General features: G+C 33.9%; 1 protein-coding gene and 2 pseudogenes across 2 annotated transcripts; 2 read left to right on the forward strand and 1 right to left on the reverse strand.

Annotated features, from left to right (window-relative positions):
• Positions 1 to 4,693: 4,693 nt before the first annotated feature.
• LOC122579921 (pentatricopeptide repeat-containing protein At4g18975, chloroplastic-like) lies at positions 4,694 to 8,112 on the forward strand. 2 transcript variants are annotated; one of them, XM_043752185.1, is made up of 6 exons: positions 4,694 to 4,891; positions 5,384 to 5,460; positions 6,064 to 6,160; positions 6,331 to 6,474; positions 6,900 to 7,112; positions 7,533 to 7,645. In XM_043752185.1, exons 1-6 carry the CDS (start codon positions 4,826 to 4,828, stop codon positions 7,545 to 7,547), a joined length of 612 nt encoding a protein of 203 aa, XP_043608120.1. In that variant the 5' UTR covers positions 4,694 to 4,825; the 3' UTR covers positions 7,548 to 7,645. The 2 variants fall into 2 exon arrangements, with proteins under 2 accessions (XP_043608120.1, XP_043608119.1); XM_043752184.1 differs by having other exon boundaries at positions 4,703 to 4,891; positions 7,523 to 8,112.
• A 9,057-nt stretch (positions 8,113 to 17,169) lies between these two features.
• On the forward strand, positions 17,170 to 18,117 carry LOC122579923 (annotated as a pseudogene).
• A 2,325-nt stretch (positions 18,118 to 20,442) lies between these two features.
• LOC122580585 lies at positions 20,443 to 24,966 on the reverse strand (annotated as a pseudogene).
• Positions 24,967 to 25,905: the final 939 nt, after the last annotated feature.

A 25,905-nucleotide genomic window follows, 5' to 3' on the forward strand; every position in this document is an offset into this window, starting at 1 on the left:
GTTTTAGACTTATTTGACATAGTATTTTACTGTCACATCATACTTTTTTTTTATTTGTCACATTCTCTTTATTTTATACGTTTTTTAATGATTTAATTAAATAAAATTATTGATTTATTTTTAATGATTTAATTAAATAAATTTTTTGATAGTGTATCTTCATCTTTAATTTAATTTAATTTTTCAATATTTTTTCTTTTCATTAACGACATTTATCAATATTTTATTTTACAACTAGAATAGTCTATTTTTAAAACTTTTTATTATACTCCATCATAAACACATTTTTTTTGTGTTTTTTTTTATAGTAACTTAATCCTTAAATTTACATAATCATCATAAGGCTATCATAATTTATTAAAAGAAACTAAAAGTTTGATTTTTCAGTTTCTTCTATTATCCACTAGAACGGTACTCGCACGATGCGGTGGTGATGCGGTGACAGATGGTGGTGGCGATGTAACGGCGGCGACGGTAGCAGTAACGAATGTTGGCGTGCGGCGGTAGCGTCGACGATGCGGTGACGACGACGATTGGTGGTGGTGGCGGCAGCAAGTAGTGTAAGTTATTGATGTAATGTGATTTTGATGAATTGTGGAATATTAAAACTTAAAATTCAACAAAATGAGTTATGTTTTATAATATAATATAGATGAGATTGATAATTAGATTAGAGTTTGACCGTAGATTTGTGTGGGTTGAAATTGTTAGGGGTATCTTAGGTACATTCAATGGATGAATGAGAAAAATGTTGAATTTGTGGGGGTAAGTTAGATATTTCAAAATCTTAGTTAATTAAGGAGAGGGTTGAGTTTGTTTTATTAGGTATTATCGATAATGTAAATTGTTAGGTCGAAAATCGACCAAGTATAATTTGTTCAGAAATATTGAAGCTCAGAGAAAACACTTGTACGTAAATTATGAGACATCCCTCAGAATTAGTTCTCTGAAGCTTCACCTCAGATCAAGATCAACATATCTGAAGACGTTCATTCTGAAGTCGAAGACTGAAGACGTTCATTCTGAAGTCGAAGGCTGAAGACTGAAGAAGGGAAACTTCTAAGGAGCAGAACTCTGAGAAGATTCCACTTGATTGAAGATCTGAAGGCCCTCAGTGAAAAAGTATTTACAACACTTTTTCACTGATTACGAGGAAGTCTTTTTGCAACCTTTAACTTTCTTTACCCGGTTAATTTCTTTATACCTGGTATTGTGACAGTTTTGGCAAAAGGTTGGGAATAAAGTATGTCAAGTCACCTCAAAGAAACTTACATACTTTACTGATGTGCAAAATCGAGCTTTAAATTTATAATCTAGATTCACCTACAAACTCACTACTACGCACTCACGGGCAGTGGACCCGATCGTTTGTAATATAGTTATAAGGTAAGTCCGTGTTCGTTCGCAGGGATTAGATATGACTAGTTGCTCTATGAAATGGTTTGGAAAACGGGTATTACTTCGAAAATCCTTTTTGCCAAAAAAATAAAAATTGATTTGCAAGACAAATTGCATAAAATTAAAAAGAACTTTAGACAATATAATTTAAAGTCATCAACCTTGACTTCCTTCGACTTCAAATGTGATTGCCATTAATTAAGAACAAATTCTCTAGAGTTTAAAGATAATCGTGACAAGATTAAGGTGCTCACGTGGTACCACAAACCGTGAACAAAATACCAAATCACCTAATTGCTAGTTAAATTACCCAAGCCGGTACCACCAAAACAAAGACAACTCTTCCAACAATTAGTTTTATTGACTATCGAATTATCAATTGCACCTATGTGACAGTAATGTGGTACCACCAACCGCTATCAATCACGTTGACAAAATAATCTTTTCTTAAAATGATATTCACTATCATACCATGAACTAGTGATAATTACTCATAGACAAGTGACCGTTTTAAAATCACATACACATTCAACTGGTACCACCAACGAAGAATTATATGCAACCAATATCAAAATTAATTAATAAAAAGAATTAAAATCATCAAGATCACAGAACAACAATAATTAAATAAACTCTTTTGAATTAAAAATGTTGCAATCACATTATCCGTCTCGTTTCATCCAGGTGGATGATTAAACGTTTAGCCACTCATGATCAATCCACAATAATAATTAAAATAGAAGAGAAACATGATGTACCAATCGTTTGAGAAATAGAAATTGCAAGACAGTAAAAGTAGATACGATCTAGATGGGTGCTCGTGAATCTTCAACGAATCCGCCTAAGAAATTATCTTGATTGAAGATTGAAGAACCCTTGTATAACAGCTCCTAGAAAGATTTTTGATAAGTTTGGAACTAGGGTTTTTTTTTCTATTTATATTCTTCCAAATTCTGATGCAGAAACGATCCAAACCTTCAGCCCCCGTGCACTCACTGCGGCGCAGTGAGGTAGGTTTGACTTTGACTTCTAGCTGACTGCGGTGCAGTGGCTTGTGAAGGCCACCACTGCGGCGCAACTTGTTTCCACGTCTTGGTTACTTGCTTCCTTGACTGCGGCGCAGTCAGACTTGGGTAGCCCCACTGCGGCGCAGTGGGCTTCCATCAATTAACTGGATCCGGACTGCGGCGCAGTGGGCATGCCTAATCCTCCACTGCGGCGCAGTCACTATTATATGAACAAACTCTTTATCGAACTCGAATACTTGCTGAGCTCCGTCGTCTTTTCACTTAAAAACAACTCTCGATTATGAGAACTCACTTCTTGACCATAAGATCACCCGAAAATGTGCCACATGAACGCGTAACCTGTTTAAAGCTTGAAAACACTAACAAACACCATAAACGCGCCATATGCACAATAAATCGACTTAAAACACTTAAATAAATGGTCAATAACGATGTGGGTAATGGGTATAAATTAGTCACATCATTTACCTTAAACAAACATGTTATGGATTTGTCCTACAAATCCATAAATGCACCCAACCATATTTGTACGACATTTGCCATGTCATCAAGACATGTTTGCCTATAAATATAAGACTTCTCACACTTGCTAAAATGCTTGGAACTTTGGCATTGCAACGTGTGATATATACTCTAAGTATTCTTATGAGTATTTCCTTGTTGTTTAGATCATTTGTATTTCTAGGTTGTTTAGATATTTTCACAAGTGTGATTATCTTTGTTCCACAACAACCTTTGTATTTTGTTTATAGCAATAAATAAAATACTTGGAAAAATACATCTTGACTCTTTGCCATAATACTTGATTATACATAGTATTTATATAGTTTCAAGCACTTGTTCTTATTTGTTCATATCCATATCTGGATCGTAATCTAAACTAGTCTTTATCTAGATTAGTATTACTTGCCAGTCGGGTTACTTGATATAACTATTATTATTATTTACACTTATTATATCCTGTATTCAAATAACATCTTGTGTAGGTGGGCTCACATAAATGATTGAAATTAACATTTTTCCCTTTTAAGTTTACCGGTGATAACAACAAAGTATTTAATTAATAAATACAAAATATTATAAGATAAATTGATTATTTTATAGTGTGAGTCCCAAATAAGATGTAGAACAAGTAAACCCGACTGACAAACAATTCTGAACTAGGAAGGTGACCAGTTCAGAATGCGATACAGATATGAATATTAACAAGAAAGTAAATAACTGAAAGTAATTTGCGATAAACTAAAGTGCTGAAACTATATAAATAATATATATAATCAAGTATGTGACATTGAGACACGATGTACTTTTCAATGTATTTGATTTATTGATATAAACAAATACAAAGGTTGTTGCGGAATAAAGATAATCACAAGTGTGAAAATATCTAAACAACCTTGAAATACAAGTGATCTAAATAACTTGGAAATACTCGTAAGAATGACTTAGAGTATATCTCACAAGTTGCAATGTCAAAAGTTCCAACATTTTGCAAGTTTTGAGAAGCCTTGTATTTATAGACAAAGTCAATGCTGATGTGGACTTGGGCGTACAATACTTGGTTGTGATACATTTTAAGGATTTCAAATTGATTCCTTAAAAGTGAGTGTTAAGGTTAAGTGTGAAAGTCATTTGGAGCGGGGTCCAAGGGGAAATTTATGTATTTCCATTAAAATTGCTATGACAAAAACGTCTCAGAAAATTTATTTTCAGAACTTGAGGGACTAATTTTGCCAACTTTACAAAGTTGAATTTAACTGTCATAAAGGCAGTTAATGACCCCGTTTTCACACACAAACCCCGTTTTCACACACAAAACTCAAACACTAATCATACAGAAAATTTTTAATCACTAATTGTATCCAATTGAATAATTTGGGGTGAACCACCGAATTGATTCAATCTAAAAACGTATCGCGCCTTCAGTGATTGCATATTATCCGGTTTTGTTCGTTATTGATTGCATATCCCCAACATCACATGTAACACAAGTATACCTCTTTTACTACCAATACATTGAACAAATCTCTAAGACATTTAATTTGAAACTACCCGTCTATCGGACGAGGTTGAATAGTTTATTGTTCTTATAAAATTAAAAAATAAAAATCATTTTGAAACAAATCCTATTTAGAGGCGAGGGAGCAATTTTTTTCTCGAACTAAGTCGTTAAATATTCTGCAGTAAAACTATATCTTATCTTAAAAAGTTTAAAAAGCACCTAAAAAAGATACAGTAAAATCATTCCAACCTAAGGTGCAACGTTTTTGTCTTGTACCTTATCCCCATTTTCTTCCTAAATTCATTCTACATACGATTACAAAATAATAATAATAATAATCAATTATAATTCTTGAGAAAAATTTTCATTATTATCAGGGTAATGAAATTGAAAGCTGATGACAACTAATCAAATGTTATATTTCCCATTTTCACCTCTTAAACTAACTAATCATCATCATCAGGTCAATCACAACCCTCTCTTCTCTGTTTTTCTATTTTATATTTTTTGCAGCTTAAATCCCTACCTGAATTACCCAAATTAAACACAATATATATATATATCTTGTATGTATTACTTCTATTATTTCCCTGCTCTCAAGTTTTACAGTATAATCAATTGAAAGCTATGCCCCAAATGTGATTTTTTTTAAAAAAAAATGTAGTATATATTGTTTGGAATATATAGCCTTAGGAGTATAATTATATATATATATATATAGGGGGAAGGGAATATGAGGCTGTTAGGCACCCAAGTTGGGTGAAAACCCCTCACATACCTTTTTTTAAAAGGTAAAAATCATGGGGGGCCATGTATTTATTTAAAATATTAAAATATTAGTATGTGAGGGGTTTTTCACCCAAGTTGGGTGCATAACAGCTTCATACTCACTTTTCTCATATATATATATATTGTTATGTTTGTATATATCATCAATACATTCTATTTTTGATAGGTGATATGGCGGCACGTTGTTAAATGTGCTGCCAATCGAACTTCTCGACGATTAATCAAGTTAAACCCCGCTGAAGGGTAAGTGTCATTAATCCCTTTTTCTTGTTCTGAAACATATTATCTTAGACTAGTTTTGACAGGATGTTAAGATAATAGTGTTAAGCAATAAAAAATAAGGTATATAGACTGTGGTATTCGGATTTTAGTTTATTTGTATGTGGTTATGCTTTTTAAGGAGAAAATAAGGTATATACATTATGAGCAGTTGTTAAAAGCTTCCATTAAGATGATACGTTGTTCAGGTGAAAAACAAGCTTAAACACAATAGGCTTATAAGCATCTTTAATGCGCTTAGCGAAACTATATGTTAGAATTGGATAGAGGATAGAGTTTAGAATACTTGTTTTGTTCATATAATTTATTCAGTAATGAGTAATGTATGCATAACGCTTTCTGCTGAAAGAAAAAGTGTACATTGTAGTTTTACTGCAGATTAGGCGTTCTAATAGAAACCACCAAAAGGGTCGATGTTGATTAAATGGTTGTGAAAATAATATAATTTTATTTAATATGAGACATAACAAAAATTCAAAAGGCCCTTTTGTGCCATATAGATCTTAGCTTAGCTTGCCTGTTATAAAGCCTTTTTTTTGGCCATAAGTTTAAGGACGAGTATTGCAGGAAAATTGCTAAAAAGCCAAGTAAGACTGAACATCACTTATGGACTAAGAGAGATTCGGCTGCATCTGGCCAAAAGGCACTTAATCTTGTTCAAATTGTAAGTGCACCTCTAAATTCCCTCAAAATATATTAGGGGTTTCTTTAGTTGGATTGAAATGATATTGGAATGATTTTTGCTCAATTATGACTAATATTTTTTTTTCTTTTCAACTTATCTATTACTTATTGTATGCTTATAGCATGTTGCTTGAAATTACTAACTTTCAGGTTTGTGGATTGCCAAATGAGAAAGAGGTTGTGTATGGGGAACTTGATAAGTGGACAGCATGGGAGTCGGAATTTCCGGTCATAGCAGTAGCCAAGGCTCTTAATATCCTAAAGCAGCGGAAACAATGGAAACGAGTCATTCAAGTATGATAATATATTTTCAGATTTTTTAAAGCTTTTGATTTTAGGGATAAATGTTTGAGCAGTATTCAACTTTAGTGCACCTATACTATCAGCTATCCTACTTATAACATCTTTTTTTGTATGTATTCAAGTATCGAATATTGCTATTGTATGTATACAGTGGTACGGTTTTTGAAGTGACATCTATATAAGTTGTCACCCCAAAAGCACCATCAGGTACATACAATTACAACATTTGAATTTGGATACATAATAAATTTTGGGCTTGATATCATTACAAATTTACAATGCTTCGAATGGATGCTACTGATCCCCTTATAGAGCACATATTGTCAGTCCACGTATTAAATGTGTATGTGTTATACGAATTAATGAATAATATGATGCTGTGGCCATATAGTTTACTATCCATCGATGTTACACAGGTGGCCAAATGGATGTTTGGTAAAGGCCAAGGAATGACAATGGGATCATTTGACACTCTCTTACTTGCATTTGATATGGACCAAAGGGTAGATGAAGCACAATCATTTTGGAACATGATTTTACATACGCATGAAAGATCCATTTCAAGAAGGTTGTTTTCAAGAATGATATCCATTTATGCTCATCATAACATGCCTGAAAATATTATAGAGGTACCTCCAGAACTATCCATAGCTACTTTGATCCATTTACTTAAAAATGGGTTGGGTATTATCTCAAACGGGTTAATTTAAAGATTTAGGTAGTAATGGAATGAAAAGCTGCCCAAAGTCTACTTATAGTGGGATGAAAGCTGCCCAAAGTCTACTTATAGTGGATATGATCTCTAAATTTTTTTCTTTGATTAATTTTAGATTGTTATAATTCTTTGTAAGAAATGGAATGAAAAGTGTATTTGGGTGTTTCAATCCAACTCGTCTCTACTCTGAACTGTAGTAAAGATGATTGGTTTCAACCTGACTCATTAGACCATCCATCTTGCCATCTCATTTTTTCAGGAATATATTCTGTGTAGATGGTAGTAATTAGTAAACTGTAAGTCTGTAACCTTCTAAATGATCAGGTGTTTGCAGACATGGAGGAACTAGGAGTAAAACCAGATGAGGACACTGCACGGAAAGTTGCTCGTGCTTTTGAAAAAGTCGGTGAAATGGAGAAACAAAAGCTAGTCCTTAAGAAATATTTGAGTGAATGGAAATACATCCATTTTAAGGGAGAACGAGTAAGGGTTAAAAGATTTGCATGGAGTGAATAGATTCATTTGAACAAAGTTAGTTTTGGTTCCGGACTATGTTGACCAATTACACAAACCGACTTCGCACCCATCTTGCTCTAAACTGATTACTCAGCACTTTGAAGGGAAATGGGCCGGTCCTTAATGAGAAGTTGAAACTTTACCCCAAGGTAACCTGACACCATCAAACTCATATTAGTGCTTTCTACCTCGGTTCTACGTCACTTGGCTAGTTCTTGTGAGAGACCAACAAAACTGCAACTTTATCCATGTGCTGCACAGTGAAATAGTGCTATAACTATAAATCTTGAATCTGCAATCTTTTATAGGTGACTTCACTTCACTATATGTAGTCTTCATACATTGTATTGTTCTGTATATATCTCATATCAATCGAGGGTCGGTTGATCTATTTATGATGGTTTTGGTACCTGGCACCTTCCCTCTGACTCACCCTTGTCCAGTGGCCTAACCTCTGCACCTAAGTACTAGTATTTTATCAAAATCTTACTTTGTGTCTGCATTCTATTGAAATTTATTTGAGTTATATATTTTTCCTTTAATGCTTCCATGTTTGTCATCTGATTTGGCAAATGCACGAATATTTTACTAGGAGATAAGGCTTTTATGTTTTGTGAGATGGACGTATAACCTCAATAGATGAAATGTGGCAAAGATTCACATAACAGAAGTTATGTCAAGATTCTTAGTCTAAGGTTCTAAGCGTTAGTAGTTCAGGAGATAAGGCTTTTACGTTTTGTGAGATGGACGTATAACCTCAATAGATGAAATGTGGCAAAGATTCACATAACAGAAGTTATGTCAAGATGCTTAGTCTAAGGTTCTAAGCATTAGTAGTTCATATGCTTCATAACTTATGCAATTATCAAGCTGGCTCGGCTTTATTTGATGCTACAACGCAGCTTCTTAAACTATGTTACTCAATATGGCAAGTCATATAGATGCTTTACTCTTTTGTAGGTAAAGACTTTTTCCTTTGGGACATTCGAACAATGAGTCGTTCCTATGAATGCAAGAATGTGACAACCGTTATAAGAAGCATATGTAATTATCCATCCAGGATCTGTGGGGTTTTCTCTATTTCCCCCTTGTCTTTTGGGCACATTAATCAAATGTATATTGCAAGTCCTTTATGCTATGTTAGTATGTTAGGAATTGGAGTGGGTTTGCACTGATGCATTAAGCTCCTTTCTGATCATTAATCATGTTGGCAACCACCTGAACACGTTAAATATTAGGATCAATGCTTTATTATACCAAAGTAGCGGACCATTTAGCCATACTGCTCCGATCTACGTCCAGGAACCGGGATGTTCAACTTATCTTGTTTTTCCCAAGTCCCAACACAGGCCACAACCCAAGAGTGATGCTTGCGATTGTGATGATCATGATAATATCTGAATGCATGTTCTTTGAGGATTTTTAACACATTGGTAAGTGTGGTAAACTGGTAATCTCAACTTAATTACTGTATAATGGGTTATATAGGGTTAGAGATACCTAAAAATGAAGGGAGGTGATTGGTACACCATTTTTATTAAGAACACTTTGAACATGTCTGAAGTTGCCCAACATGTTATTTGAATGATGTCAATAGCTGCATTAACCAAAAAAAATGATGTCAATAGCTGAGTACTACTTTTAGAACCGTAGTCGATAAAAAATGAGTACAACAAGTGCTATGTGGGCTACTCCTACCCACAAAGCACTTTTTGTACTCGCTTTTTAGCCATATTGGTTTGTCATGTCGTATCCATTCATCCTCTCTACAATCTACACACCAGGATTTGCTATCAAATCCTTGTTGGTGAACATACTCTTTGGTTAGAAGAAGATTATATTTCCCACCCCTTTCATATATATGCACAAAAAATAAGTAAAGCTTATCAAGTGTCGCCGTCCTTTCAGACAATTAGCCCTCCTGAGCTCCTCATTTAAGAACGTGTCTTTAACAAAATCCAATCCTGGAGTCTTTGTTGTTACAAGGACTCGTTACCATATTCTACAGATAACCTCTGTATAGAATTCTTGATACCATATTCTACAGGATAACCTGTGTAATTCTCTATATTAAAGATTGTCAGTCGGATTCATTGTAGCTTCCGTTTGTGTGAAAGGAAAATCTGCAGGAACATTAGTTATTAAAACTCATGCTTATAATATAATTGACTTTTAAAAAATGATAATATAGATGTTAAGAAGATTGGTGTAAAGCATGTTACTTATAGCGATATCACATTTTATGGTTTGAAGTTGGGTTGCTGCATAAACACATAACTTTGGACTCAATTTATTACTTCATATGTTATAACATATTCTGAAACCAAAAATCCACAGAACATAATTAATCTAAACAGGCAGATGCTGATGGTTTTTGGTAGTTTCCTCCAGCAGTTTCTAACAGTTAGCCAGCAATCATGTGTGGTTTACGTTGTCGGTTCGAAGTGTTTGACACTAACTAGATGTCACTATAGTAGCATATATTAGGGATAACAAGTGTGATTTATATCATGGATATATAAAAATACTGTGCTTAGACCCCGTGCGATGCACGGACAACCCTAAATAATTTTTCTTAAACTTTATTTTAAGATTGTATCAATGAATAAATATAACTAAGTTGGACATAATAAAACTATTATTATGAGTTGATTAATTTAAAGAAGAAGAATGCTAGATATACCTTGGGATTTATTAATGATACACGAGGGCTTAAAACGCGTACATTGCACGCCAGAGAGAAATTATAAAATGGATTGCCCATAGTAGGCGCATATAAGAAGGATTATGTTGGTTACCTGGATGTGATAGGTATTATGAATTTTCTCCCACTTTGATATATAGACCCACGTGGATGCGCTATAACCTTAAATAATTTCTTTAACATCAGTTCAAGCATGCATGTAGCGAAGTAAATGTACTCCTATTACAACTAATGACCATTTTTAAAAAAATTAATGACTTAAAATGCATAGAAAAGTCTTATTTAGCACTAAAATAAACCAAATATTGTTAGAACCAGTTTCAACCAAACTGGCTAGTCTCCAGTTGCATCTGGAGACCAGAAGATTTGTCCAGAAATATATTGAAGTCTAGTTGCAACGTACAGTTAATGCAACTGAAGATTTCCTCCAGTTGAGATCCGATCAGAACTGAAGACATTCCAATTGACGTCGAAGACAACAAATGGAAGATAGAGAATGACAATGGCAGTGAAGCCCAGTTGGCATTCTACACAGATTAAAACTGGAGAATATCAGTTTAAAGCCTTTACAATGCTTTACACTGTTTACAAGGAAGACCTTTTTGCTTTATGCAGTTTTATACATACAATATCATTTGTCTATGATTAAAGTACAAAAGTGCATAAAGCAGGTTAGATAAAGTAATGTCTTGACTTACCTTATCAAGCATTTCAAAGGAACTCACCTAGTTTCCTTAAATGCTGTCAACCATATCTATACGACAAAGTTGGATTCCCAATGCCAACTTTGTCTATAAATAGAGGTCTTTGCACAACAAGAATACAACTTTTCATATTCAGACCTTTGCAATATTCTTGGTGTACTTGTGCAATATTCTCTCAATCGTAAAAGGGAACAATTCACAACTTTAAGTGTTTCGATTGTTAAAGAGAATTTCCAAGTATAGATCATTTGTATTTCATAGGTTGTTAGGATATTTACATTTATGTATTATCTTGGTTCCTCAACAACCTTGTATTTTATTTAGCATCAATAAATAAAATACATTTGAAAATTACAACTTGGTCTCACCATTTTACTTTGTTATACTTACTTATTGCATTGTCTTTCTTTTTGTCACCTGCTAAGTAATCTATCCAAGGACTTGGTATACAATCACTGTAACTGGTCGTCTCCAGTTCAATGTTTATATTGCAAAGAACTCTCACCATTGACATAGAGGTGTCTTCAGTTAGTACCATCTCTTAAGTTGGGACTTATAAATATACCTCATAATTTTCATCACAAATTTGAGAGGCTGTTCTTTGTATAAGATTTGAAATTTGTTGATCATTCATTTTAACTCCAATAGCACCAGTGGCATCTACAATCCTAACTTGCACATTAAACCTACCAAAAAAAAAAACAGAGATACAATTTTACCACACAACTTAATGATTATAGAGTTTTAATATGAAATATAAATATATACCTAGGATTGATGAGAACTCCTTCCTTGTTACATGAACAACATATCCACATTTTTGTTGTCCCTTAAAGCATCAATAATGTCGACTGCATCCATGTAGAGATCGGTCAACTTAACTTCTTGAGAATAGTTCACACATTCCATTGAATACCATAACTGGTCGGTTGGAATAGAACCGATTGTTGCAACAACAACAACCACTTTATCAAACTGTCAAAATGAAAATGTTTATACATTAGAATGTTAAAAAGCTAGTTATAAATTCGAAAGAAAGTTATGTTAAAAAGTAATATAATCAAAAAAGAAAAATTCACAAACAATGAATACTTACATGTTCGTCCATCAGGATCATCTCAATACTACCTATGTTATTAACATCTCCATATAGAGGTTGCTTCCATAGCCGCAAAATTCTAGCCGTTATCGTACATGGCTTATTATTTGGACGCAAATTTCTAATTGAAACATGGTTTAGTGAAGCCATGCTAAAGTTAATCTGTTATGTGTTTACGTTTTGAAATGCCTTAAAACTGAATGGAAGTGGCCTTATATAGACATAGACATGCAAGGAAGTAACCGCCACAAGCAATACACGAACCGTTACACATTCAAATTTTCGAAAATTTGAACTTCTTGAAAGCATAACTAATCCGTTTTCGAAATTTTGAACTTCTTATAAAAGTAACTAATCCGTAGACCTTCCAAGGAGCAATATTGTAATGATTTTTGGGCTTTCTTGCATTTTTAAGCATGCCACATAGGCAATAACTAACAAATTTTGAAGTGAGATTTATATAATGCAGGGATGACAGACTAGCAATCTAGCATGAATATAAAAAAAACTAGTATCGTGTCTTGTATAATGCCAGCGGCCGGGGTAATTTTTTTCTATTGACGGTGTAGAAATTTTTTGATGATGGTAATCTACCAATATATATATAACAAGGTCCTACATTCATTCCTAAACAAATAAGAACCATTGGATTAATTCCATTTTTGATTTATGACCATTAGATCAAATATAATTATTTCAACTTTCTTAAATGACAATATTAATACTTTTACTTTATATGATTTGTCAAAATATACCCTTTTTAATTAGAGAAACTAGCCTCAATACCCAAATATGGATAAAAATATATCAATTTACCCAACAATTTATGAATTTTCAAAAAATACTTATAAGAATCGCAATAATATGAGATAATCGCAATAAGATTCAGACGATCACAATAAGATTCAGAAGATCGCAACGAGATTTACTATTATCGCAATGAGAGAATGATAATCGCAATGAGATTATCATAATCGCAAGATCTTAATGCGATTATATGTTCTTTACGAGATCTTAGGTTCTTTACGAGATCTTAGGTTCTTTACGAGATCATATGTTCTTTATGAGATCATAGGTTCTTTATGCGATCATAGGTTCTTTATGCGATCATAGGTTCTTTATGCGATCCTTGGTTCTCATTGCGATTCTTCGTTCTCATTGAGATTCTTCTTTCTTATTGCGATTATTTGTCTTTATTGCGATCTTATCAAATTAGGAATTAGAAGTAATCAAGTCAATTCATCAACCCGCGTTTATGGAGATCACAATGTACAACAAGATACCTATTATCATCATCAAAATTTCATGATTCCTTCACAATTAAATCACCAACAATTCTTCGTTCCACCACATGTTTAAACACATACAACTCATATCCAACCTCTTTAATTGTGAAACGGGGTTGAAAAATCAGAAACATCTGATTCATGGACATGGTTTATAGGGCATCTTAGAGGTGGTCGAATTGGATAAGATCGCAATAAAGATAAATAATCACAATAAGAAAAAAGAATCGCAATGAGAACGAAGAATCGCATACAAAACCAAGGATCGCATAAAGAACCTATGATCGCATAAAGAACCTGTGATCTCATAAAGAACCTATGATCTCATAAAGAACCTAAGATCTCGTAAAGAACATATAATCGCATAAAGATCTTGCTATTATGATAATCTCATTGCGATTATCATTCTCTCATTGCGATTAAAGTAAATCTCGTTGCGATCTTATGAATCTTATTGCGATTATCTCATATTATTGCGATTCTTATGGGTATTTTGTGAAAATTCAAAAATTGTTGGGTAAATTGATATATTTTTATCCATATTTGGGTATTGAGGCTCTTTTCTCTTTTAATTATTAGAATATACCATAAATAATAATAATAATAATAATAATAATAATAATAATAATAATAATAATAATAATAATAATTAAACTTCTATATAAAAATTAAGATAATGATACGATCACTTTTACTTTTTTTTTGTAAAGTTAGTTTCGATTCAGACGTGTGGGAGGCGATTTTAACCAACAATTCGCTGGACTTCCAACCCCCTCCTCATGGAAAATACCTTGAGATGAGAAACCCAAGACTCGAACCTGAGACCTTGGGGAAAACTCACCTCCGGGGCCCACATAGTGGATTTAGAAGATACCCCTGGCCAACCCAGCTTAGTGGAGTTGGTTCACATATCATGTTTAAAAACTATTATAAAATTAATATACTTATAATGATACTTGCATTACGTAATTAGATATCGGATTCTTCGAGCTCTTACATTCCCTCTTTTACAAATCAAAATATTATATTATTTACTTTATTATTTACTTTATTATTTTATAAATTACAAGATATCATATATAGATTACTAGATTAAACTCGCGCATTGTACGAGATTAACTGAGAATATAAATAAAAAAAATACAATACCTGATAGTACATTATTATTCATAAGTTATTATAATATAAAAAGTATCAAATTACGATTGATATAAAAAATAAATTTATAAATATATGATATACGTCAAATATGTTAATACATGACTAATGAAACATAAATATTTATAAATAATAAAAATCTTTTTTATGATATATATTTATTAAATATTAATTATTTTCCAATAATTATAAAGAGCCGTGAAAAATGTCATAATGGATCTGAAATTGATAAAAGCAACTTAGGATCTTTACACAATCATATCTCCCAGGTTGTTCATCCTTACCGATTAGTCTAAGTTGACTTCTGATGATATACCCTATACGGAGCTTTAGCTCCGTATCTGAAGCCGATACGAAGATACTTTCGTACATATGAAAATTACTTATTTATATACCCAGGACGGAGCCCAACCTCCGTTCAACATAATCATTCCGGAGCTCTTACGGTAAAAAATACCCAGCTCCGAAATAAAATATATAACAAAGACCGGATATAAATCCTTTCCATTATTATCCGAATAAAATACATATCAAAGTCCGAATAACTCGGACATGGTTTATTAAGAGATTACCACAAATCTCCTCAAAAGGAAATAAGATATTCTCAAAAGAGAAAGAGATTTACCCTAATTCTCTTACCCTCTTCTCCAAGTTTATACCCTCTATATAAATAGTGGAGGAAGCCATACGGCACATCATCATATATATCACATACATTTCTCTCCGAATAAACAATATACATTCGACCCCGAAATTATCACAAACCCTAAACCACTCCATAAACCCTAAGTCGCACGAAACGACTTAAGGACCAACAACAATAGGCGTAAAGCGGTCTTCGACCCTCTGACCGGAAGGGAATCGCCAACAAAACACCTCCAACCCACTCACACCTTCGGTTGAGTCATAGTGCGATTATTTGATCAAACAACTTCTATACCCAACTTTGTCTTCTATCTTTGTTCTTCATCATTAACTTAAATCAAATGCTATAATCTTTATTAATGCATTTTGAAGAATCATTTCTTAAGGTTATTACATCAATACATGTGAATTACGGTTCAACTTAAACATCTAAGTTGATCTAATTTTAGTGAACATAACCTAACTCAACTTACAACTAAAGATTTAAACATTCTTTTACACTGTTTGTTATCAATAAACTTAATTAATTATATTATGACTCGACATGTATATCCTACTAAACAACTTCAATACATTTTAAATATTAATATCATCATATTTCAACATGTCTTATTTAAAACTGCTAATTATATTATTTATGAAAATTTTATATGTTTAACTCGCGTATTACGCGGGAAAATAATCGAGTTACACAGAAGAAAAGCCAAACATTATATTCCTTAAAATGTTAATATTATTAAGGATAACTTATATTATAAATAATTTTAATTTCATATAGGTTATTAATTTTTATAAAGCATATTTATATGTGATTTTCATAACTGGATTGAAAAACATAAACACAAATAAAATAAGTGGGTAAGTAAATGTGTTAATTATCACTATTTGAGTTAAAATATAGACGCAAAGGTTTGGTTGTAAATTTGTAATTATATTTATACTCAACAGTTGTTTATCTCATACTCCCTGATAAAGCAAATCCCCCCCAATTAAATATTTATATCTTTTACGTAACTACCCAAAATCCCTAATAAAGCAGACCGCCTTTCCTATTACTGCCGCCGCATTGCGCTTGTACGATGCTCGTCTATTAAGCAAGTCAACGCCTCGTTTAGGCAGGCATCGCTGTTTTTTTAAATGATATACTCTGCCCACTTTGATTGCTTCCACATTTTGGTGGTGGTGATCGACAAAACTTGGTTTCGGCAACCTTTGTTAACGTTCTGGTTGCCTTTACATGTAAGTCTCGTATATATATGTATGTTTCTTTGTGTTTTTTTTTTAAGTGACAAAATGTTAGTTGTTAGTAAGGTAGTTTTCTTTAAGTTAAGTAATGAAACGTCAATGTCTGGGTTTTAACTTGGACCAGACGAAGCTTCCCCCACTAGACCAAAATCTCATTGGCGTATCTTTCTTTGCGAAGTTGCCATTATCAAAATCAGTATTGTAGCTAGTGTACTACATGATCCACATTTCATTAAGTTGATTTCATTTCAATGTATCATTTTCTCAGTTGGGTTAGAGTTTGTATCGAGTTTTGTTTTCAAGAGAGACAGGGAGTATGCCTGTAAAACTTAGTTTCTTATTTACGTGCCATTTACGAGATGACACTTTTTAAGTAACTAGTTCTGCACACAGCCTGATAACACAAAGGCATGGTCATTGGCGTAACGTGACCAATATGTTTGGGGAGGGATCCTCTCCCATGTGTGTTGTCCCTTGTTTTTTTTAGTTGATAGTGATAATTTTAGCTTTTTCCTCATGAGTTTACTATATGTTTTTCCCGAGGATGATCAATATATACATATATAAATCGCTATAAATCTTTACGAATTGGTGTTTATGCTATAGATACAAACATGGGACAGTCTTTCACCAAGTTAATCAGTGTCTTGTTCGGCAAGAAGGAGATGCGTATTGTGATGGTTGGTCTCGATGCAGCTGGTAAAACCACCATTTTGTACAAGCTCAAATTGGGGAAAATTGTCACCACTATAATCCAGTACTAATTTTACTAATTGTTTTCAGCGGCGGCAAATTATGTGGAGACACTATTTTCAAAACACAAAAGGTCTTATCTATGTGGTTGACAGCAATGATCGTGATCGTATAGATGAGGCCAGAGATGAGCTACACAAGATGCTTAAAGAGGTATAAATGTATATCGAGGCTTTGCTATGCTACACAAAAGAAATTAGCCCTGCAATTTGCAGTGCAAATATGTTTATTATGTTTGTCAATATGATGTATAAATTGTGTTACAGGATCAAGCTAAAGATGTGGAGTTGCTTGTTTTTGCCAACAAGCAAGATCTTCCAAAAGCTATGAATTCGGCTGAGATCACTGACAAGCTTGGCTTGCATTCTCTCCAACACCGAAACTGGTAAAAATCTCAACACTGCACCACATGGATGTATCTATGATGATGTTTCAAATGGGTCATGTATTGGGTATATTGAGAGCACGTCTGCCACATCTGGAGAAGGTCTATATGAAGGACTGGATAGGCTTTCCAACAACCTTTCTAGCAGGGTAAACAAACCATTTGGTGGATAATCGAAGTCGTAAACTGTGTGTGTGTTACCCAGTCTTAGCATAATTTTAATTTTGGTTTTTGGAAAGGCGATTTTGGTCAACTTTGAGCAAATTACCTCTGCTCATTTTCAGAATTAAACTTTTCTTTGACCAAATTCCAGGCTTAAATGGGACTTGTGCAGAAACGGGATATACTTCTTATGAGAAGTTTGTGAGAGTTTTCAGTCCACATTGTCGACATTTTGTTTATGTTGAGAAGGAACTGGTGATACTTCTTGGCAAACACTTGTTTCCATTACATATATAATCTGTATCTATGTATCTCAGCAAATATAATGTTATGTAACTTGTAGATTTGCAAGCCAAAACTTCTTCCATGACTTGGTATATCCTCTTGGGTTTACTGGGACTTCCCAAACCAAGTTTCAACATGTACTAGATAAGTTGTAGTATTCCTTTTTCATTACACTTGCTTATATGCTTTTGTATGCATTCGATTTGGTACATTGTCTCTATCAGGTAAGATGTAGGTTAATGACAAAGTCCGTTTAAACCCATATAAAAGATAATAAGCCATTTGGTATGTATGTCATGATGTATCCATTCATCCTCTCTACAGTCTTTGGTTACAAGAGCATTATATTTCTTATATACTGCCCTTTCTTATACACAAAAATAAGTAAAACTTAACAAGTTTCAAGTAATGAACTAGGACCACCACCCTTTCAAACACTCGCCCTTTTGAGCTCCTCATTTTCAAACATGCCTTTACACATTCCTGGAGTCTTTGCTGTACCAAGGACACGGTGATGTCTTTTTAGCCGACTCCTTGCATATTTTACAATTAAACTATGTATAGAATTCTCGATATTAAAGGTTGTCAGTCGGATTCATTGTAGCTTCCATTTGTATGAAAGGAAAAGCTACAGGAACATTAGTTATAAAACTTATGCTTATTAGATAATTGACTTTGTAAAATGCTAGTGACATACATGGTAAGAAGATTGTTGTAAAGTCTGCTACCGATGATATCAGGTAGTATGGATAAAATTGCTATGAAATATTCAAGTAGAAGAAATTAACAAATGGATTCCATTAGAAAACTTTCTTCAATAACTTAAGCAATGTTTGGATCAAAAGCACAGAAAATATAAACTCATATAAATAGCGATCAGGGGATAAATCTAACTTTAAATAATTGTACGTATATAAATAGTGGTCTATTCATGAAGAAATATCTTATTAAAGGGAGACAAGTTGATCCAAATATATTATCATTTCCTTAGTAAAATACTACGAGTAGTAAATACAGTAATATTATTTCTTTAATATTTCCCCTTTGATTTTGGTTTAACAGGAACACAGGATGATCTTTTATTGATAGTAGTGAGTTATAAGTCTACATTCATATTATGCCTCAAATACATATATTTTCCAATAAAGCTCTGAAAGAAACTCACTTTCTTCATTACAATAAATCGTTAAAAGGTTAGATAGCATATGTGCAAGCTTTACTGCATTCTCCTAAATGTTACACTGCTAAAATCTGGCCAGACTTTTGTTGAAAACTCAAAGTTCAGACCTTCCTCTGTTGTCGCCATCAACACACAATGAACCCATTTTGAACACAATAATATGCCCCGTTATCCAACCTGTCATTCTTCCAACTCTAAAAGAATACATCGGCTTAACGTTAAATCATCTTGTCGCTTGTTCAATTGTCAGTCTTGGTCTCGACCAGCTTATAAGCGAACCCATCAACCAATTTAACTATGCCTCTGTCCGGATGTTATAAAAAGAAATTTGTTTAAAAAACAAAAATTATAAGAATCTAAACTGAAAAAAAATATTGATGTAGTACTTAGTTAAGGTATAAAAGCATAAACAGTAGTTAATTGCTCAGCATGTCTAACAATGATACTCGAATGATTTCAAACAATATCGCGCTGCTAGAGGGAGGTGAGGTAAGAGAAGTAAGAGTTGAATGAAAATAATGAGGCAATTCACTCAAATTACTCCTTTCCCATTACTAGTTCCTTACAATCTTCAATTTAAAGTTAAACCTAAATACAAGAAATTGCTACTTATTTGAGTTTGCATACCATTGAAACTGCAAGAAAGAGTCTGAGCGTTTTCGTCAAAGGTGCATGAAGATCCATGCCATTGATCTGCAGAAACCTTGATAGATTGTTGTCCTCCTTATCTGTAATTGTCATTATTTAGAGGTTAAAATATACGTGTTGACATGATGACATTTGTGATCAAACACAAATCTTTTCTTTTTCTAAAGAAGAAGAATGAAACCCAATAACTTATAAATGGGTCATTCGTGTTATACTTTTCAAGCATCAATTCACATGCATTATTGAAACCATTACTAAATATTACACCTTCACTTGAACCACTCATCCTAAGAAGATCATTTCGAAAAGCAACCCTTGAATATGGAATTCTTTGTTGCTTTCATAAATAATGCCCATATATATACATTACATGAATGCCAATAATTTAAACATTGTTCATATGGGGTTATTGCACATTTTCGAGTGAAAAGGACTTACATTCACATGGAGACTTCAACTGTTATTAGCTGCGTCAGATAATATATGTGCAAGCTTTACTGCATTCTTGTGAATATTACACTGCTAAAATCCTTTTGTTGACAACTCATAGATTGAGACCTTCCTCTGTCCTCGCCATCAAGAGAAAATCAACCCGTTTTGAACCCAACAATATTCTCCTTTTGACCCGTTATCCAACCCGTGATTCTGCCACCTCTTAAAGAGTGCATTGGATTAACTTTAAATCACCTGTGTGATTGTTTGATCTTGGTCTCCCCCAGCTTTTAAGTGGACCCATCAACCCAACTTGACTTTGCTTCTGTCCTGATATTATAAAAATAAAACAGTTAGAAAACAAAAAAATATCTGATGTAGTTACATAATCAAGTTATAAAGCATAAACAGTACTTAGTTGTCCAGCATGTGCAACGATAATACTCGAATGCTTTCAAAGAAAACAGCAGAAAAGCAAGTAATGAAAAGTGTAGGTGTAACAAATAATGAAGTTAGAAAAATGCATTGAGACATTTTGTCAAACTGGAGTGCAATAAACATATATATACATTACAAAAGAAGAGGAGTAAATTCAAATTTAACATTTTTAAAAGATAAAATTCTATATTATAAAATATTCAAGTAAAAATGTAAAAGAATGTCAAAAGAGGAGAGAGAGAGAGAGAGAGACAGAGAGCGCGACCTTTATACATACATATCAATTTTGTAATTCACCGTCAATCTCAATGCGGGGAATGTGGGAGATTTTGGGCCAGTAGGAGCTCTTGAAAGAGAACCCTTCTCTTTTACTTGTCTTTTCTTTCAGTTTTGGGCATTTCTCGATTTCTAAACTCAAGAGTGAAGACAACAGCTTCTCTGGTAGATCTTTTAAGTTTGGGCAATTCCAAAACTGCAAATGTTTGAGGTAGGTGAGGTGTTGGAGTCCCACTGAAACTGTTTCCAATTTCTCAAATCCCCCTAATTTAAGCCAAGTAAGATTTGAAGGAAAAAGATGACGAGGAGACAATTGACTCAAATCCCTTACCTCATTATCATTTGCTCCGCCGATTAATCGTAGTTTAACAAGGGAGGTTGGAAAATTCTGAGGAACCCACTCTGATGTGGGCTTCTTCAATTGAAGAATTGTCAATTTTGGAGGCCAATTCCCACGTGGAAAACAAGCATCTATAATTGGACAATACCCAATTCTAAGATCTGTTAATGAGGTGAGATTTGGCAGATCAAGCTTAGGGAATGACTCCATGTTCTGACAATTCCATATTGCCAAGAAGGTGAGGTGAATGGAGTTCATTGATACATTCATTGATTTCAAATTTGGGCAACCTAATATTTTTACCCATTCAAGCATTGATTTGTTCTTGGCATTTGCTTCCCCATCCAATAACCCGTTCTTTCCAATTACAACTAGTTCTTTACAATATTCAATTGTAAGTGCCTTGAGCTTCTCCATTCCTCCTCCTTTTTCTTCTCTTGCGGGGAAGGAGACACTTGTAATTGAACTACATTTAATTATATTCAATTTCTCAATGCTACTTGGACAACTACAATCCTTCAACTTATCACAGTTTATTAGTCTCAAAAACCTAAGTGATGTTAGCAGATTGCTCCTACAATCCTCATCTTTCTCTCCTAATCTCACAAGTTCTGAACAACCATTCACATCCAACTCTCTTAAATTCACAAGAGCCTTACTTGCCTCTTTCTCTGATTCCCACATGTATCTTATTTCATTACAACACTTGACCCATATATTTTCGACTGCCGCAAGATTCTTTATAACACCTCTCCACACCTCATCACTAAGCCCTGCAATATTATTTATTCCCAAATAATTGACCGATGAAGCTACACGAACCATACTTCTCAACACACCATCACCACATGCATGTATCACTAGCATTCTCAATGAGGGTAGTGATTCAAGTGAGATGTCAACCAATTCAGGACAATCACAAATATAAAGTCTCTTAAGGCGTGGAAGTACAACAACGTCCTCGCTATTGGTCGACCATACAGACCACCCAAACATAGAGTAAAAACCTAGAACTTCAAGAGAAGGAAATGCAACACTACCCGTCCCAAGTAACTCCAAACCTATGACTTTAATTGCATCCATACCTTTGATAAACAACTCCTTTAGTGAGGGTAGCATCCCAAGTGCTGGTAAAGACTTACAGTTGCTACATTCATGTATCCAAACATATACCAACTTGTGAAATGAGGGATCACCTATCCAGTTCGAAAACTTTGTTCCCGGGTATGACTCGATTATGAGATCCTTCAAAGCATCATTCGAAAGCTTGAGTTCACTAAGGACCTCATTTTCAAGTGTTTCATTTCGAGAATCATTAGATGTATCATCCCATACCAGCCCGACCTCAGTAAGCCTTTTTGTCGATAAGTTTGCGTCCCGTGCATGCCCCGCATCTTTCACTTTGTCTAACCCTACAATGTGAATCTTCCCCTCTAGATTCTTTAACTCTTTAAGCTTAGTTATTGTAAATCCATCATCTCCTTCAATGATGATCTTGCTAAGCGTTTGTAAGTTTTTCAACTCACCAATACCCAAGGGCATCTTCTTCAATAATGGAGTGTACCTAATGTCAAGATGTCGTAAATTTTTAAGCTTTGAAAAGCTTTTGGGCAACTTACATAGTTTATCACAACTAAAAACAATAAGTGATTGCAAATTATAAAGATTGCCCACATTTTCTGGTAGTTCTTTGATCTGGGTTTGCGATAAGTTAAGATACCTCAAGAGCTTCAAGTCACCAATGGACTCAGGTACCTCACTTATCTGAAAATCGCTTAAGCAAAGAACCCTCAATAGTGGTAACTTAGGAAGTAGGTCAACCAAAATCTTATTTGATAAATAGAAGTAATTAGAACTTTCTTTCACTCCAGCAGACACTGCCAAACAAGATCTCAAACTCTTGGCATTTTTCAATGCCTCCAGCTTCTGGTAAGCAACATATTCCTCACGAATAAATGACATATGGCGGTATTTTGACAAAGTTTCCGTCTTCATCTCCATCTGAGGAGTCAACTTGAGAAAAAAGTCTTCGGAAACTAATGTAGCCAAGTCATTCAAGAGGTCATGCATTACAAACAATGATTCATCATTAGGTGCATGCTGGAAAAATGACCTCGATAACAGCTCTTCAAAGTAGCCCAAGGATTCTTCTTCTTCGGTTAACACGCTTCCCGTTGATTGTTTAATGAAACCTTCTGCCACCCACAACAGAACCAACTCTCTTTTGTCAAACAAAAAGTCCTTGGGGAAAAAGGAACAATATGCGAACAGTTGTTTCAAACATCCTGAAAGCTCTAGGTAGCTTAGCCTAAGGCCTGGAACAATATTATCACCGGTTTGCCATATCTTGCTGTTTAACATATGTTGCCAATATTGCTCATTTTTCTTTGTATTCAATAGCCTTCCAACCACTTTTAAAGCTAAAGGCAAATACCCACACTTTTTCACGATACCTTCAGCATGAGGTTTCAGATCGGTATGTGAATCAAAGTTATCAACACTCAATGCATGTCGGGCTAGTAAAGACATAGCATCAACATTTGACAAACTTTCTAGCTTATTTAGATCATCAAGACCTATTTGGGTGAGCAATCCCTCCTTTCGGGTAGTGATGATTATCTTACTTCCAGGGGCTCCCGAATGTAACGGCTTTACTAGGTTCTCCCAATCGACATAGTTTTCACTCCAAATGTCATCTAACACTAGTAAAAATCGTTTCTCCTTGAGTTGATCTGAAAGAGCCATTTGAAGCCCATTTAAATCTTTAAACTCCTTGTTTTCACTTGCCATCTCTTTAAAGATGGTTTGAGTTATTTTAAAAACATCAAAATCATCAGAAACACAAACCCATGCATGGAGTTTAAAGTGATCTTTCACCGTTGTTTCATTGTACAAACTTCTAGCTAAAAAGGTCTTACCAACCCCACCCATACCAACTATAGGTACAACACTAAAGTTTTCTTTACATGCCCATCTCCAAACAACTTATGGAGTAATTCCTTTTTTTCTCCTACTCGTCCTATGACTTCAGATGAATCTGGAAAAGCGGTTTCGATTCTTCTACTAGTCATAGTACTTCTGGGCCTTTCATCTTTCACAACCAATCCTAGAAGTTGTGCATCCTTTTCTAGTTGTTGTAACCTAGTGGCAATACTATCTAACTGGTGATGCAGTTTTTTACTTAGTTTGAAAGTAGGGATGAGTTTTCTTACCTTGCTAGTTGTAAACTCACGATGCATGGCTTTGGTTGCCAAACTATCAAGTACATCATCAATATCATAAGCCAGATGTTGGAGTCTGTTGAGCCATTTTTTAACACTTTTATCAGCAATTTCTTTGTCAGAGGCATCAGTAAGGAGATCTTGGATCATGGACAATTTATTGCCTAAATCATCGAGCTCGGACCCAATTCCTTTGGCCCGGACGATGTACTTCACTCCTTCATCTACCAGCTTACCTAAAACAACATTGATGAGTTCAGAAGCAACGATTTCAGCCATACTTTATGTGTATTGTTGCCCTTATCTGTGATATCGTTGTTATAGTTTACACTTTACAGTGAAGATTTAATATGAGAAGGAGCAATTGTTATATGTGTGTATGATAGATGATGATAAACAACGATTCAGTCATAGTTTATAGAGTGATTTCACCCAAATCTCTTGGTCAACCATATTAGTTTATTTAGTTGGCCGGCACTTGACATTTTGACAATACTATATCACATATCTTAGCTGGTAACGTGATTATTGGTATACTATTTTATTGAATTGAATATTCTAGCTGGCAAGCAGGTGTTAACTTGTAGAAAAACCACCTACTACTATTATTATAATTTTCAAGATCTAATTAATCTCAATTTTACAAAGTAATTTATCCGTAAACTTCGGTTTAAGTTGTGTCAATTCAAACCTGTACTTTAGGATGTCACTCTCAAAGTTGTTACAAGTTATTCTGTGTTCCGTTTATCACCGTGTAAAGTTCCGTGAAGTTCCATCGCAGTTCGTAAACCTCGGCCGGGTACACAAAATTGACTCGGAGATTGGTTTCATCAATAAACATGCATGTAATAGTGAAGCATGTGATATACATCATATAACCAACTCACTAAAGATATCTTTCTTTTATATATAATATATACTAAAAGTCAATTGAAACGACCTCAATTGACTAATTGTAAACTTTGATTTCTTAAAATTAATTAAATCAATACATGTCTAAATTAATTTACAATTTTTGGTTTCTTATCACCAATTTTACACTTTAACCAAATTTAAAAATACTTAATTTACATTTTTTGGTTTTTTATAACCAATTTATACTTTAACCCAATTTAAAAATAATATTAATTTAATATTATTGTTATTAGTAATTGTTTCAGACTATAATTATGATAACCATTTGATTTTTTATTACCAATTTACAGTTTGACCCAATTTAAAATATTATTA

This window comes from Erigeron canadensis, chromosome 8 (assembly GCF_010389155.1).
Source record: "Erigeron canadensis isolate Cc75 chromosome 8, C_canadensis_v1, whole genome shotgun sequence".
NCBI lineage: Eukaryota > Viridiplantae > Streptophyta > Magnoliopsida > Asterales > Asteraceae > Erigeron > Erigeron canadensis.